The sequence below is a fragment of the Mesoplodon mirus genome, assembly GCF_964341445.2.
Source record: "Mesoplodon mirus genome assembly, chromosome: 8".
Classification (NCBI taxonomy): Eukaryota; Metazoa; Chordata; class Mammalia; order Artiodactyla; family Ziphiidae; genus Mesoplodon; species Mesoplodon mirus.
In genome coordinates this window covers 96,755,694-96,772,572 of record NC_138984.1, presented here as the reverse complement: position 1 = coordinate 96,772,572, position 16,879 = coordinate 96,755,694, and the positions used below count along the sequence as shown (strand labels likewise).

The following is a 16,879-nucleotide window of genomic DNA, read 5'->3' as shown; positions in this document are numbered from 1 at the left end:
CCACAGACCTCCCGTCGAGGCTCCTCCTGCTGGTGCCCTCCTGCCTGCGGCTGGCTGGCCGCAGCTCACACCAAAAATTGGATCTTCTGCTCAGCCTACAAGACTTGCAAACTCTTCCTGCACCGTCCTCCCGCATTAGGAGTCTTTGCCCTCTGGTTCCCCCCTTCCCCAACCCCCCTCCGGTCCTCCTCCTCACTTGGGAGAGTTTCATGCTTCTTTTAGCACCTTTCTGTAATCCAGGGGAGGTGACACCCCAGAGCTCCAACTACCTCAGCTGAATCTACTTTTGTTTTTATTTCTCCCTCGCTTCCTCTTGCTTTCCTCTCATCTGATTCATCTGCGAAGTCCGATGCTTCTGCCAGAGGGAGCGAGGAATAAATAGACGCTGCGGCCCCAGAAGGCTTAGACATCGGGAAAGAGCAGCCAGAGCTGCAGGAGCGGCAGGGGCGGCGGCGTCTGGAGCTCGGCGAAGCTCGTGGTACCCCATTGGGGGAATTTGATCCAAGGAAGCTGTGAGATTGCCGGGGGAGGAGAAGCTCCCAGATAATTGTGTCCACTTCCAGGGGGGAGGAGGAGACGGCGGAGCGGGCCTCTTGGCGTCCTCGGCACTGCTGCACCCTGCCCCGTCCCGCCGGGATCATGGTCTGCGGCAGCCCGGGAGGGATGCTGCTGCTGCGGGCCGGGCTGCTCGCCCTGGCTGCGCTCTGCCTGCTCCGCGTTCCCGGAGCGCGGGCGGCCGCCTGTGAGCCCGTCCGCATCCCCCTGTGCAAGTCCCTGCCCTGGAACATGACCAAGATGCCCAACCACCTGCACCACAGCACCCAGGCCAACGCCATCCTGGCCATCGAGCAGTTCGAAGGTCTGCTGGGCACCCATTGCAGCCCGGATCTGCTCTTCTTCCTCTGCGCCATGTACGCGCCCATCTGCACCATTGACTTCCAGCACGAGCCCATCAAGCCCTGCAAGTCTGTGTGCGAGCGGGCCCGGCAGGGCTGTGAGCCCATCCTCATCAAGTACCGCCACTCGTGGCCGGAAAGCCTGGCCTGTGAGGAGCTGCCGGTTTATGACCGCGGCGTGTGCATCTCTCCCGAGGCCATCGTCACTGCAGACGGAGCCGGTGAGTCCTGACACTGCACAACCTGCGGCGCCACCCGCCCCCGACCCCCGCCGCCCCACGCCCAAGCGCGTCCTCCAGCCGCTTACTTCTTGGAGTCCTTGTTACTCGCCTTTACTCTCTGATTTCTGTCTTTTCTCTTTGGATCACTTCTCTTAATGTCTCTCTTAATTACTGCTCTGTCGAGCACCATGCCTTTTTTTTCTCTCACCTCATCACCCTTCCAACGGATGCACTCTATTTCAATAGGCGATCTGTCTTTCTAAAACACTCAGTTCCCTCCACTCCCGTTACACTTCTACTCAACACTGCCCCTTCACTTCTTCTTTACGTGTCCAAGTAACCACATCTCCTATAGTGATGCTTTTTTCTTACTTTCTTAATTTGTTTAGAATCACTTAACTTTCTTGCCTGATTCTCTTGCATTCTCAGTCATCAGTTTTCTATATTCCTCTTGTTTAGCTACTTGTCAAGACTGTATGGTGAGAACTGAAGAACTGTTTTCTTCTAATCGTTAAAAATGCCAAGATAATTCAGTAACCTTACTCCAACCCACAGATGTTAGTGGTATGTGTTTGCTCAACATCCAGTTTGAGCAATTACCTTCACCTTAAATTTCCCCCTCCTTTCAATGAGATAAATTGTTCTTCCATTCCAGACTGAAATATCTGGGAAACATTGCCATGCACTGCTAATTAGCTCCTGAGACTTCCTGCAGCCACAGAGCTGGCGGAGTGAAATTGCTGGGCTCCTTTCACATTCCCACATGCCTTCAAGTCATTTTGTAAATGACATATGGATGAAAGGAGTTATATTTAAGGCGCGTTATCATCATACACTCATGTGATGTTATTTTTAATCTCACCCCTTATCCCACTCTTAAACTCTGCAAATAATTTGTCTTTGATACTTTATTTTATGCCCTTTCTCTGTGTGCATCAACCACCGGTTCATTTCAATCTTTCCCTACTGTAAAACTTTATTGCAGTTCTACAGTAAATGGAATCGATCACAAGTTGTTTTCTCACTAGTGTTTGGGCAGTCATAACTCTTAAGACCCCAGCTAAACCTAGTTCATTATAGTCTAATTCTAACTCAAAATCATTCCTACCAATTACCCAAAATGCGAAAATTTCACCCTTCATATACTTTAAATATAAACCCAATCTCTTATGATTGGTCCTCTTTCACACCCTCCCCAGATCAACTCTGCCCTTAGATGTGATGTCTTTATACCTCCTCCTCTGTTCATTTCTGGGGAATCAACTTTTTCTTCTGCCTCTCAACTTGCTCAGCCTAAGCTCATGTCCTTAGTCCGTTTCTAGGTAAAATAGTTCTTGGTGGTCCGGGAATTGATTTGGAAAAATTGCTTTCTGTGCACATTGACCCACTTAACATACAGTGAGTGGGGAGGGGAAAAGTACTTGTACAAATAGCTGCAAAACCATACTGAGCAGAAAGATTTCAAGAGCTTTTTGATGGTCACCTCAGTTTATCACCTTTGACTACCCCTATTGTCGTCTTGATTTTAATGACGAACCAACAACTGGTTGTTTAAAATAATCAAAAAGAAATGTATTTCTTATTAATCTTTGGTCTAAAAGAGCACTCTTGAGCTTTTGTACTCATTAACGTTACAGGCTGTGCAGACACTGGGAGAGCTCAGTTGCTGCCCTGGTCTGCCAGACACTTAGATTAGTTAAATGTTGGTGCTCTTCTCAGACCAAGGGCTAGGAATGAGGTGGCCACGGTTCACACTGAAATACATTCCTCCTCTTGCTCTGAAACCTCTCTTAGAGACGCACCTCAAATGAGAGAGGTTTGGCAAGGTTAATGGCTCTCAAAAGCCATGGTCAATATGAATGGAAAGCAGTTTCCTTAAGTGTCCCTTAAGTTACCTATCATCATGGACCAAATGTAGAACAATTGCCTCATTGAAGCCCTCAAATAGGACATGCATGGAAACAATTTGTCAGTCCATGGAACCTGATTGCTAAGCTGCTTTCAAATGCCATAATGTGCTTTGCTGACAGCATCCTTGCTAGAAAAAGAAGTAGGGGTAGGTGGCAGTTGGAACTGTATATTAGTGATGTTCTCCCTTCCCCTTCCCTTTACCATAACCCTCAGTGTGAATCAGAGACTATGGCAGGAGGGAGCTGAAGGGGAGGTGGGGAAGGGGAATGGAATGGTGGATTCCAAGGCCAGCTTGCTGAAAATTACACTCCCTATCCTGGGTCAAACTGTCAGGCACCTGGAATTACTTAGGAGCTACCACATGTGGCCAGTTTAATTTACGGTGCAATGTGCTCCTTGGTTCAGTGGGATATGGTAGCTCACAAAGCAGGGTTTTTTTTTCCTTCCTCTAGGTATAAACAGAGTTCCTATGCCTTATGCCTGGAATCTAACAGAATATAAAAATGAGGTCTCCCTGAATAAAATGGAACCGCCTTTTACTTTCCTTCAATGTCAAGAGGATTTTCAAATCCTACCATTCACACAGATCTGTTCCCTTGTAGTACATTATGACTCCACCGACAAGTTTAAGGACACTTTACAAAGCAAAATCTTATTGAAATGAAATATTGCTTCAAACTATTTTTTGTTTTGAAATATTAGGGGCAAACATATTTTTATAAAGAAAAGATCGTATCTTCCTGATTATTACTAAGAAATTCACATGAAGTTTACTCTTTTTCCACATTGTATATTTACTAGAGAGTTGAGACTGCATGTACACCTGCTTTATCTGAGAATTCAGTTCAATTTAGTCATTCAGCCAGTTAATTAAGACATTAGTCAAATCTTTAATATTGTATAGTGAGTAAAGGGTATGTGCTTTAATATTGTATAGTGAGTAAAGGTATAATATTGTATAGTGAGTAATATTGTATAATGAGTAAAGGGTATGGGGCAGACTAGGTAGGTATTGAATCTTGACTCTGGCCTCATACCAACTGTTACTATAGGGAAATGATATAACCTCTTCAATTCAAAGTTTTCTAATCTGTAACATGGGGACATACTGCCTACATCCCATGGACATCTGGTACATAGTAGGTCTTCAACAAATTGCTGCTGTTGCTATTGCTATTTTACCATTAGTATCATTGTTATTCAAATTGATTTTTTGGGTTTTTTTTTTGGACAAACATGGTCTGTTGGTAAATGCAGATACGGCCTAGATCTTTTCTCAGTTCAACTCTGAGAAACAAGCTTCACTAACTGGGAAAGCGGATCTTATTTCTCCTGAATATAAACTTTGTATTTCATTGTACACAAATGGACCTGGACCTCAGGCTCAAGAACAAATCCCTTTGGGAGCAATAGGTATAAAGAATGAGTCTGATGGATGTCTATTAGTTACAAATAGTTTATCTCAGAAATGTAGACGTTGAGTGTTTAAGAAAATTTATGGTATGATAGTTAACTGGTGTTTATACAGCCTCCCGGTTTGCTATGCCAAGGGCTTTATAATCGCTCCTCAGTCATTGCTGCTTTTTGTTGTCACCCCAGCTCTTGCCCAGCACATTTCTCCCAGCCCTCTCTCGCCTGGCAGAGCTGTGCCAACTTTCACATGCATGCACTGCTGTTTAATCATTTCTCCACTTTCTGGGGAACAGGCAGCCTTTTCTTTAGCCCTGTTCTACAAATATTTGAGGGGCCAAATACCAAGAAGGGAGAATTATTTAGTGTGATATGAGGAGGAAAATGGAATGGAAAGGAGAAATGGACATTTTAGATTAAGACTAGAGAGAAAACATGATTCTAAAGCTTCTTCATAATGTAAAATATCGAAAGGCACTCTGGATGGGGTAGAGAAGAGTATTTTAGAATGCGATTATATTAAGCTCGATTTATAGCTAACACAATTATCAGTGGTAATGGAATCTTATGTAGTTTCCAAATTGTATTTCAATAATTCACTTTTATCTTGTTCCCACAAAATTCTAAGTAGTTGTTTGCTATAAATAGCAAAACTAAGTTATATTTGTCCTTTCTTCTCCTACTAGATGTATCAAAAGGGGAGACCAAGAACCACCATACAGAGTTTTAAATGATTAAGAATTGGCTATATATCCTCAGTTTAAAGAACACCAGTTTTAAAGTTATGGGCCCTTAGTTGGAATCCCAGATCTGCCATTAATGTTGTACCTTGAGCAAGTCATTTGACTTTAACATTGGGATTGTGAAGAACAAAAAGAAATATTCATGTGAAGTGAATGATAAATGGTAAATCAACATTAATGTGATTGGGAAGAGGACATGTCATTCTCAGAACAGGAATCATTAGCGGCCACAGAATAAGCACTAACAACACCTAGTATGTTCCAGGTGCTGTTCTAAGTGGGCAATGCATATTAATTTATTTAATTCTCATAATAACTGCACGGTAGTTATAATACTATTACTCTTATCTGCACAAAGGGAAGCTGAAGCATCTAGAGAAGTTAAGTGCACCAAGTCCATAAAGCTATTAATAAAAAGAAGATTCAAACCAGGACCTGTTCTAAGCTATATTTCCTCTCTTATGAAGAAATAGGTGATACTAACTGTACAGAGAATCTGTGTCTTTCAACCATCAGATCTCAGTTAAAGGAACAAGTTTTCTTCATTGCATTTCAAAAGCCTATTTATATATGGCCTAAGAGAATAGAAGACAGTCCTGGACAATGGATTCCAAGAGATAAGAGATAAGTACTTCTCTGCACTTCTGAGACAGCAGAAGACATACATTCCAGACCCTCCTGTCTAACCCTGAGCCCCTCAGTCTCTGCAGGCCCCAGAGTGAACTCGTCATCTCCTTACCTTCATATGACTATTCTCTTCTAGTATTTTCTATATTGTTAAGAGACACCACCACACCCATACTCCAGGCCTGGGAGTCCGCTTTGCTTCCACCCTTTTCTGTATCCCCCACATTCAATAGGTATCAAGTGCTATTAGATCTACTCTGAATCCAATTCCCTCCCCTTCTTCCCTAATGGTACTTTCTTTGTTTTGGCCTCACCATTTCTTCCATGGATTATGGAGCTAGAATGATAATTGGCTTGCTGACCTCCAGTATGATGCCTCCCTATTCCAACAGGATGATCTTTCTGAAGTACGAATCTGTTGTTTAAAATCCTTTGATATCTGCCTCTAGTCTTCATGATTTCATGCCTTCTTACCTCTCTAGTTTCCTTTCTCTCTGCTTACACCACTCTATTAGCCCCACTGGAAGACTTGCAGGTCCTTTGATGAGTCCTGTGGTTTCTCACCCCAGACCTTTGCATGCGCTATTCTTTATTTGGAAAACCCTCCTTTCCTTCTCCAGCTCTTTTTTAGAACTCTTCTCCTGGAAACCTCTATGACCCCTACCTGAAATCCTTGGGGCATTAAAACCTACTAATAATACCCACTATTTTAATTTAGGATAATTTTGTTAGAATTCCTAAGTTTAACTTTCTGAAAACATTTTTTTTGGATTATTTATGATCAGAAAACTTTGGTTTTCTCATAATTCTAACAACTGATGTCTAAGCACTTTAAAAAGTGTAGAAACATTTTCCTATGAATAAGAGTAAAAGAAGAAAACCAAGCTCCCAGGTTCAGCTGCTTTAAAGGGGTTTTCTTTTTCCAAGAGAAGAATTTTATCTTTCAGTTTTATTTCAACCTTTTGACATTAAGCAATTATTTTAAATGTGGATCAATATACTTTTTTAATTTACGGAGAGATCATCTTTGTATAAATCATATGCATATTATCACATGATTATTAGACTTATTCAAGAATAGAATTCATAGTATCTGACCTGAGTGGAACCAAACATTTTAGAATCAAGTCTTTGTTGCCTAATTATCTATATTTTTATTTGGTGACTGCCATCTTTCCTAGGATATAGCTTTTTTTCTTATTTTTTATTAATTTTTTTGGCCACACCGCAGGCTTGCGGGATCTCAGTTCCCCGACCAGGGACTGAACCCTAGCCACAGCAGTGAAAGCCCAGAATCCTAACCGCTAGGCCACCAGGAAACTCCCTAGGATATACCTTTTAAAATACCAGCTAATGATTACTAAGCCTGGGAAAGTAATTCATTAGTTGTGATTTTGGGTGTTATTGTTCTAAAATGGTATTACCCCTCCTTGTTTAATTTATTCATGATATGACCTGTGAAGAAAAAGGACAGAGGAAGAACATTATTTTCTATTAGGATAAACAGAGGCATTAAACTCATTTAACATACTGTATTAATACAAATGTAAAATGCTTGTGTAAGTGTACTGAGTTGAAGTGTCAGTAAGAACATATAATTAGGTACAGCATAGTGCTTTGCTGGGGCACTCAGTGTTATTCATTAGAGGCTGATTTCTAAACTAGAACAAAGAAGAACTTTACATAATTACCATTTTCATTACCATTTATCATTTTATCATTTTCTGGGATTTGGGGATCACGAAAAGAGTTGATGGCACTTTCCAATTATTACTGTGTCTATTAATTGCACTGGCTTGGGTAGTCCCCTGGATGGTAGGCGTCCTTTCTGCTAACGAACTGTTTAGTGTGCAGTTAACCCAGAGCACAAGAATGCTTTCTGCATGCTTTCCTTAAGCACTAAGAATTAAAATGTATGCCAGTGAAGTGTGATACATCTGTTTATCAAAGAGGTGTATTTAGTTCTTTTAGCCATCAAGAAATGTGTTGGGTGAATACCTAATATATTCATGGGCTTTAAAGTTACAGGAAGTTTTTGTGAAACTCAGAAACTTTGTTTATTAAATACTGAAGTAGTATGCACAGTTGATGAAGATTCAAAAGAGTATATCAACTGTCAATCACATGAAAGAATACATTGTGTCCTTATTTGACCTACAAATGATAGTGTCAACCTCACAACACTAACAAGAATCAATTTCCTTGAGACACCTGGGTTCTTACCCAAATCAACGTGTGACTGAATTAGATTTTAATATGGGAATTCTTGAAATAATAATGAATATGTTATGATTCTTACTTTATTCTATCACCTCCTTTCAGATTTTCCTATGGATTCTAGTAATGGAAACTGTAGAGGGGCAAGCAGTGGTGAGTATATCACTATCTTCCTGGTTTTCTTTTGTGGTCAGATTAGTCTTGATGTTACCTAGATATTCAGATCTTATTTGGGGAAGTTTGTGTCTTATATTTTCAAAGTAAACAAATAAAAGTATTTATTTGTATTAATTTTATTTTTTAAATTAACGTGGTAAAATTTGATCTTTTGTTTTGGTGTATAGGTCTCTGAATTTTAATGCATGTTTAGATTTGTGTAACTACCACCACAATCAGTATACGTAACAGTTCCATAACCTCAAAACAAACAAACAAGAAAACCCCAGTTCCCTTGAGTTTCTCCCACCCTTAACCACTGCAATCTCTGATCCGTTCTTCATTGCTATACTTTTGTCTTTTTGAGATTGCCATATGTGGGATGATAGAGTATGTAACCTTTGGACATTGGCTTCTTTCACACACAAAATGCCTTTGAGATTCATCTAAGTTTTTTTTTTTTTAATTTACTTATTTTTGGCTGCATTGGGTCTTTGATGCTGCTCGTGGGCTTCCTCTAGTTGCGGCAAGTGGGGGCTGCTCCTCGTTGTGGTGCACAGGCTTCTCATTGCGGTGGCTTCTCTTGTTGTGGAGCACGGGCTCTAGGCACACAGCCTTCAGTAATTGTAGCGCATGGGCTCAGTACTTGTGGGTCGCAGGCTCTAGAGCGCAGGCTCAGTAGTTGTGGCTTGCAGGCTTAGTTGCTCCGCGGCATGTGGGATCTTCCCAGACCAGGGATCGAACCCGTGTCCCCTGCATTGGCAGGCAGATTCTTAACCACTGCACCACCAGGGAAGCCCTCATCTAAGTTTTTGCATGTATCAATAGTCCATTCCATTTTGCTGCTGAATATTTTATTACTTGGATGTATTACCATTTGTTTATCCATTTATGTCTTGAAGGATATTTGGGGTGTTTCCACTTTTTGACTATCATCAACCGAGCTATTATAAACATTTGTGTATAGGTTTTTGTGTAAATGTAAGTTTTCATTTCTCTAGGGTAAATATCTAGGAATATGATTACTGGGCTAAATGATAAAGGTATGTTTAACTTCATAAAAAACTGCCAAACTGTTTCCAAAATGACTGTTCAATTTTGCACCAGCAACACTTAAGAGTTCTAGGTGCTCTGCGTCTATGAATGGCTTTAGTTGCATCCTGCAAATTTTGATAGGTTTTATTTTGATTTTTCTTCAGTTCAGAATGTTTTATAATTTCCCTTGAGATTACCTCTGTGACTCATGCCTTACTTAGGATTGTGTTGTTAAATTTGGTGCTGTTTGGAGGTTTTTCTGTTCTTTTTATGCTATTAATTTTTTATTCTAATTCCGTTATGGTCAAAGAATATAATTTGTATGATTTTAATCTTTTAAATTTGTTAAGATTTATTACATGACCCAGGATATGATCTATCCTGGTGAATGTTTCATGTGCACTTTGGAAATATATATTCTGGTGTTATTGGGTGGAATGTTCTTTAAATGTCAATTAGATTCATTGATTGATACTTTTTTTTAGTTCTTTTATATTCTTGCTGGTTTTCTAATTTCCTAGCTTTCTCTTGGGTTATTTGAATGTATATCTCTCTCATTCTCTCTCTCTCTCTCTCTCTCACGTACACATGTGTGTACACACACACAGACACACCCATGTATGTGTCTGTCTGATATATATATATCTGTCTTTCCATGAGACAATGTAGTATTTTCTCTTTGAACCATTCATGTTTCTTTCAAACATTAAATATGTTTTAAACAGCTCAAGAGGAGAAAAATAGCCTACGGTATTTATACAGATGTTTATAATTTCTATTGTTCTTCCTTCTTCCCTGATGTTCTAGTATCATTTCCCTTGTGTCTGAAGAACTTCCTTTATACTTCTTTTAGAGCAGTTCTGGTGGCAGCAGATTCTATCAGTTTTCCTTCATCTAAAAATGTCTTCATCTCATATTCATTCCTGAAGGATATTTTCATTGGATATAGAATTCTGGGTTGGCAGTTCATTCAGTCCTTAAGAAATGTTATTTCATTTACTTCTGTCCTCAGTGTTTCTCATGGGAAATTGGTTGTCATTCAGATCGTTGTTCTCCTGTAAGTAATGCATCAGATTTCTCTGGTTGCTTTCAATAATGTTTTCTTTGTCTTTACTTTTTAGCAGTTTGATTACAGTATGTCTGGACATTGATTTCTTTGGGTTTATCCTGTTTAGGGTTAATTGAGCTTCTTGTATCTATAAGTTTATACCTTTTCTCAAATTTGGGAAGCTTTCAGCAATTATTTCTTCAAAAATATTTTATACCACATTCTTTTCTACTTGTGAGTTGAAGATGATATGAATTTTAGACCTTTTGATATTTCCCACAGGTCCCAGAGGCTCTGTTCATTCCCTCCCAGCTTTACTCTGTTCTTTACACTGGATAATTTCTATTGGCCTGTCTTCAAGTTTACTGACTCCTGCCTTAGTCCTCTCCATTCTGCTGTTGAGCCCATCCAGTGAACTTTTAAATTTCCGTTATTGTAATTTTCAAAATTAAGATTTCCTCTTGGTTCTTTATTATATCCTGAATTTCATTGCTGAGACTTTCTATCTTTTCCTTCATTTCAAGGGTGTTCACCATTACTTTCTGGGGAATTTTTATAAAACTGCCTTAAAATCATGGTTGGATAATTTCAACATTTGTGCCATCTGATTGTCTTTCCCATACAGATTGAGATTTTCCTGGTTCTTCATGGGCAGAGTAATTTTTTATTAGATCCTGGACATTTTGAATATTATGTTCTAAGACTTTGGGTCTTTAAAATCATATGGGGAATGGTGATATTTTTGTTCTAGCAGCAGTTTTCCTAACTGAGTTAGGCTGCAAATTCTGACTGGTCTTCTGTGGGTTGTGATTTCAATATCAGTTCCACTTCCAAAGGCATTTGCAGTGCCTTTCAGATCTATCCCATGTGTACACTACTCAGTGGCCAGTGTGAGATCAGAGCTGTGATTTATACCATAGTCGAGTTTTCAAAGTCTATAGTATACTGTTTAGTGTCAGATTCACATATACCCAGGGGTGAGCCCAGCAGTTCCTAAGTATTTTTATGGGACCATTTCCCAAGCTTCTCCCTCTCTGTGATTGCCTTAGTACTTTTCTGTTCCTTGGGGGCTCCCCCTTTTTGTCCTTTGGCCAGAAAGCTGGAGCTTTATTTATCCCACTCTGTGATATACTTCTGTGACTTCTTCTGTATCAGGGGCCAAGTGGTGGAGGACATAGCAATGGGGGTTTGTCCCAGTCTCTTGACACCACATGTCATCCAATCAGAAAGGAAGGCTCCCCTCCATCGGCATTTTAGGCTTCCAAGGACCTCCCTTGCAGCAGCTGTTGCTGCCACCACTGTCCCACGATTGCTTCAGAGATGGGGATAGAAGAGAATGGAGAGTTAGGAGACCCTTTCTGACTTCCTGAGTCAGAACCAGGGGGCTTTTCCTGGAGGACTCTGCATGATACCTACTTCCTGGCTGTGTTGAAACCAGGCTGGGAGGTACTAGAGGTGGAAATAATGATGAACCCACTATCAGTCTGATGGTACTGAGCTTCTCCTCAAACTTCCTGCTACTGTTTACTTTTCAGAGTCCTTAAGTAGCAACATCTTGCATTCTGTTTTATAACTGTGTTCAGTGGGAGAGACATGATGGAGTCTACTTACTCCATTTTTCCATAAAATAAACCCTTAAGTGAAGTATGGCATACGTACAGAAAAGACACAAATCATAAGCATGCAGCCCAGTGCCTTTTCACAAAGTAAACACTTGTATGTAACCACTGCACAGATCAAGATGTATACCATTATCAGCACTCCAGAAACACTTCCCTGTGCCTCTTCCAAACCACTACTTCCATCTTTCTTCCCAGAGGTAACCACTAGCAGAAATTCTAACAGCATAGATTAATTTTGCCTGATTTTCAACTTTTATGAATGGAATCCTAATATATATAGTGTGTGTTTGCATGTGTGTGTGGGGGGGCTTCCTTTGTTCTTCATTAGCAGAACTTCTAAATTTTCATTGCTGTATAGTATTCTATCATGTGAGTGTACCACACTTCATTTATTCATTCTAATGTTCCTGGATGTTTGCGCTGTTTCTAGTTTTGTTTTTTTTTTTTTTTACTATGACTAATGCTGCATTTGTTTCTGCAGGAACTTTACAACTACAATTAGTTACTGTATACTTATTTTTTTACTTTCTGGAAATAGCAGTGTGCACTGATTTGGGTCTGTATGTACTGCCTTGTAAGGTGTCTTATAGGTGGAAGTGGAATCTTTAGTAAGTTGTAAATAAATTTGAAGCATCAATTTTCATTAGATTGGAAGGGTTTTCACTGTTGATTTCCACTGAATCTTATCAGAGTGACAGGTATTTGACCTGAGGCAGTGTGCACCAAGCAAACATTTATCTTTTAAAAAACACAAGTGAATTAAAATGATTTATTTAGAATTATGTTGTTACCTTTTTAATGTAATTGAGTGTTCTTATAATGTCATAAAATTAGCTGGAAATCACTGGTGTCCAGTAGTGGTGCTATTTTAAGGATCACTCCTGCTATTCATGTTTGCTGAAAACAAACAGAAAACCTCATTAGTATATAGTACAATTAGTGAGTCAAAATTTCAGGCCAAGCGCATGCATGTGCTATCAATTTGTGTAGAACTTATGGTTAGAATAATATAGCACTTCAGTTTGTGAAAGAGAGAAGACATTAATGACACTATAAATTCATACACAAAGATAGTTCAATGTGTAAAACTACCTAGAATGAATACAGTGTTCCAGGGTTCAGTGTTTACTGTTTCTCTTTTATAAATGTTTTCCTGTCCCCTGGTATAATGGGAGTGATGAAAACAAATTAACAGGGAGGCAAAACCAAGCTCATTTGCTTGTGAAGAAACACACTGACATAGTCACATGTTCCAAAAGAAAAGAAAATTTGTTCACACTCAAAATTTTGTGCTTTGGAGTAATGTAACAGCTGAGGTTGATTATGATAAAGCAGGAAATGAGGAAGACACAAAAACATTGTAACCCTCATAACCCCTCTTTCAAAAGTGTCAAGCTGTTTCTGTCTGGAATTTGGAAATGAAATTCTTTCTCTCCAGTTAATTTATCCTTTGCCTCAAAGCCTAACAGTCTTCTTTTTTGGGAGATAGTGAATGTCTGAGCAGCTTCCAGTTTGTGAGTGTGTCTTGCTGTTGTAAATCCACTATCATAATAAGGTGTACATTCTCTCTAGTTTCCATAACATGGAATATGGAGAAAAACAATTTTAGTTCTATTCTGCTGAGTCACTTCATCTGTCAAATCAACACAGAAAATTAAGGCAAGTATTCAAATGGTGCAATGAAAAGATATGTTGTTTATTAAAACAATTCTGAAAAAGAATCCCCCCCTGCCCCAGTTTTCTACTTGGTGATGGTGACCAATTTATGAGCTTTTGTATTTGAAAAACATAAATTTCCCCAAAGAGGTGATATAGTTAGTAAATTCTGACACTAATTAACTGTGTAAGCATGACCAAATCACTTAACCTGTTATTCTGGGTCTGTTTTTTTAATATAAAATCAGATCATATTGACTGCTGAATTCTGGTATATATCTGATATATTTTCTTTTTAAAAAATTTTTTTTAAGATTTTTTTTTTTTGGTGTGGACCATTTTTAAAGTCTTTATTGAATTTGTTACAATATTGACTCTGTTTTACGTTTTGGTTTTCTGGCCAGGAGGGACATAGGTTCCCAGCTCCCCAACCAGGGATCGAACCTGCACAGCCTGTATTGGAAGGTGAAGTCTTAACCACTGGACCGTCAGGGAAGTCCCATATCTGATATATTTTCAAATTAGGGAAACATGAGTAATATCTGCTGATGTTAAGTTGGGTACTCTCCCAGTTTTCACTAATACCTTCCTGACCCTTTTTCAAAGGTGCTTCTGAGAAACTCCTCTGAGCAGCTGAGTAACTGTTGATTCTTGATTGCCTGCACCTGCCAGGCCTGCCGTGGCAACGCCCCCCCACCCCCACCCCTTTTATTGGGATGACCAATGCCTAGCTTGGGTAGTATAGACCCATTCTCTCTCTTTCCTTCTCCAAATTTATTTCCTCCCCTTTGGCTTCCTACTAATTTTGGGAAGGAGTCCAATTTTTTTTTCTTTTGGTGCAAATGTATACTGACTATAGAGGCTGACTTAACTTGAGGCAACTTCTACCCTTTATTTGAAAATAAAATTAGGCTAGATAAAAATCGTATTTTGTAATTATATAGTAGCTTACAAATATATGCTTTTTTCACTGCTTTCCAGTATTTGACACTTTTCTTTTTTGGCTGTGTTGGGTCTTTGTTGCTGCAAGCAGGCTTTCTCTAGTTTTGCTGGGGCTACTCTTCATTGCGGTATACAGGCTTCTCATTGCGATGGCTTCTCTTGTTGTGGAACACGGGCTCTAGGTAACAAGGGCTTCAGTAGTTGCAGTACGTGGGCTCAATAGTTGTGGCACACGGGCCCTAGAGGGTGTGGGCTTCAGCAGTTGCAGTGCGTGGGCTCAGTAGTTGCCGCGCATAGGATCTAGGGCACGCAGGCTTCAGTAGTTGTGGCTCACGGGCTCTAGAGCGCAGGCTCAGTAGTTGTGGCATATGGGCTTAGTTGCTCCATGGCATGTGGGATCTTCCTGGACCAGGGATTGAACCCGTGTCCCATGCATTGGCAGGCAGATTCTTAACCACTGCACCACCAAGGAAGTCCCTGGACACTTTTGATTAATACTTATTCCTAAGTATTCTTCTCCCTGAGCTATTACCCAAATTGTCCTAGTTCTTTTCCTTCTGTCCACCAGCTATGGGCATTCCCCAAGTTTCTGTGCTTGACCTCTGCTTCTCCTTACAATAAGTTCTTCCTTTTGGAAGTCATTCAGCCACATAGGCCTAATTATCACTCTTGTGACAGTTCTGTTCACTCTCGCAGGTAGAGTTCCACATTTCTCCTCCAGTAAACACTTCCACCTGGGCAGCCTATTTGTACTTCAAATACTACATTATTTAATAATTTTCTTTTCATTAAAAATTTACTCCTTGCAACTTTTGTTTTAGTATGTGGCACCATTGTTTTCCCAGATCCCCAGTACTGAAACTTCATAGTCCATCTACCAATAAACTTATTAGTCCATCCACCCACCATTCATCAAAAATTTAATGACCACCCCTTGTACCAGGCATACTTGATGCCAAGAACAGGGAGGGAGTGAAGGAGTGAACAGTTGACTGCACTACCGTTTTCTCCCACCTCTTTTCTGTGTGGTTGACATTGAGTGGATGCATGATGTTCTGAAAGACCCACTTTGCTTTTCTCTTAATTGACCTTTTTTTTTTTTTTTAGCCATACTGAGTAGCTTGCGGGGATCTTATTTCCCCGACTAGGGATTGAACTAGGGCCCTTGGCAGTGAAAACGCAGTGTCCTAACCACTGGACTGCCAGGGAATTCCCTCTTAATTGACCTCTTTTATATATCACAAAACAAACACTTCAGATCTCACAGGAGAAAACAGGCATATCACATTGGTTCTCTACATTTTGTATGTCCTGAATGACTTGTGGATCCAGAAACCTTCTGAAAGAGTTTATTTTAAAATTTCCAGTGACATAAATCCTAAAGGAATAAAACTAAATTTCCTTTTCATATTAATATAGTGTTAGTTCCCTCAATCTTAAGCAATTCCCCTTTACAAAGTGCAAATTACTACGAATTGAGACCTTTATTACAATGTTCGAGGTTTGTTTTTTGAGCTAAATTAAGCAAATGTTAGTTTTGCTTTTTAAAGCCTGCTTATATTACCTGAGTTCACCAATCAACTTCATTGCATTTTCCACATACTGCTCTAATCCAAAATAGAACCTAATATGATATTCTTTGCCCAATGTATATGTTTAGGAAATAAATATTATTTTAAACATGTAATGAACAGCTGCTAAGTCATGACACTTTAATTTATGGAAAAATGAAAGGAATTCATATAAGTATGAATTTTTATGTCAATGGTACTTACAGTAAAATGCACAGTTCTTAAGTCTATGGCACATTGACTTTTGACAAATGTATATACCCATGTAGCTATCACCCAGATCCAGATAAAGAACATTTCCATCACCCCTGAGAACTCCCTTGTGCCGAGTCAATCACCTACCCCACCATGAGGTGAGCATAGGTCTGATTTTTATTACCATAAATTAATGTTTTTCTTCGGCTTCATGGAAGTGGAATCATACAGTACGTACTCTTTTGTGACTGGCTGCTTTTGTTTTTGTATAATGCTTTTGAGATTTACCCATTTAGTTCTGTGTATCATTTTACTGTGAAATAGTATGCCTTTGTGTGAGCATAATACCAATATGATTTCTAAATTCTATTCTTTTTATACAGTTCCCCCCAAACTAAATGTAATAATCTAAATTAAGTTTCTATCTCTAGGAAAAAATTTAGCAAATTTTTAATCCTCAAACTTATAGATCATTTTTTTGTTAGAAAATTATCTCTTCTGTTTCATAAACTGCTCTTGAATTTGCATAAGTATCTTCCTTCCAATCTTTTTGGTTTGCTTATATATTACTACTACTACTAGCTAACATCCAATGAGTGATTAAGTACCAGCTTCTGTGCCAAATTCTT

The 16,879-nt window shown here is 39.5% G+C and overlaps 1 protein-coding gene across 1 annotated transcript in view; it reads left to right on the top strand.

Moving 5' to 3' along the window:
- Positions 1–457: 457 nt before the first annotated feature.
- The window catches only part of FRZB (frizzled related protein), a 32,070-nt gene continuing 15,648 nt past the window's right edge, over positions 458–16,879 (top strand). The window contains exons 1-2 of the mRNA XM_082630624.1: positions 458–1,117; positions 8,131–8,178. Coding sequence (XP_082486750.1) covers positions 640–1,117; positions 8,131–8,178 — 526 coding nt within the window. The 5' untranslated portion in view covers positions 458–639. The remainder of the gene's footprint in view (positions 1,118–8,130; positions 8,179–16,879) is intronic.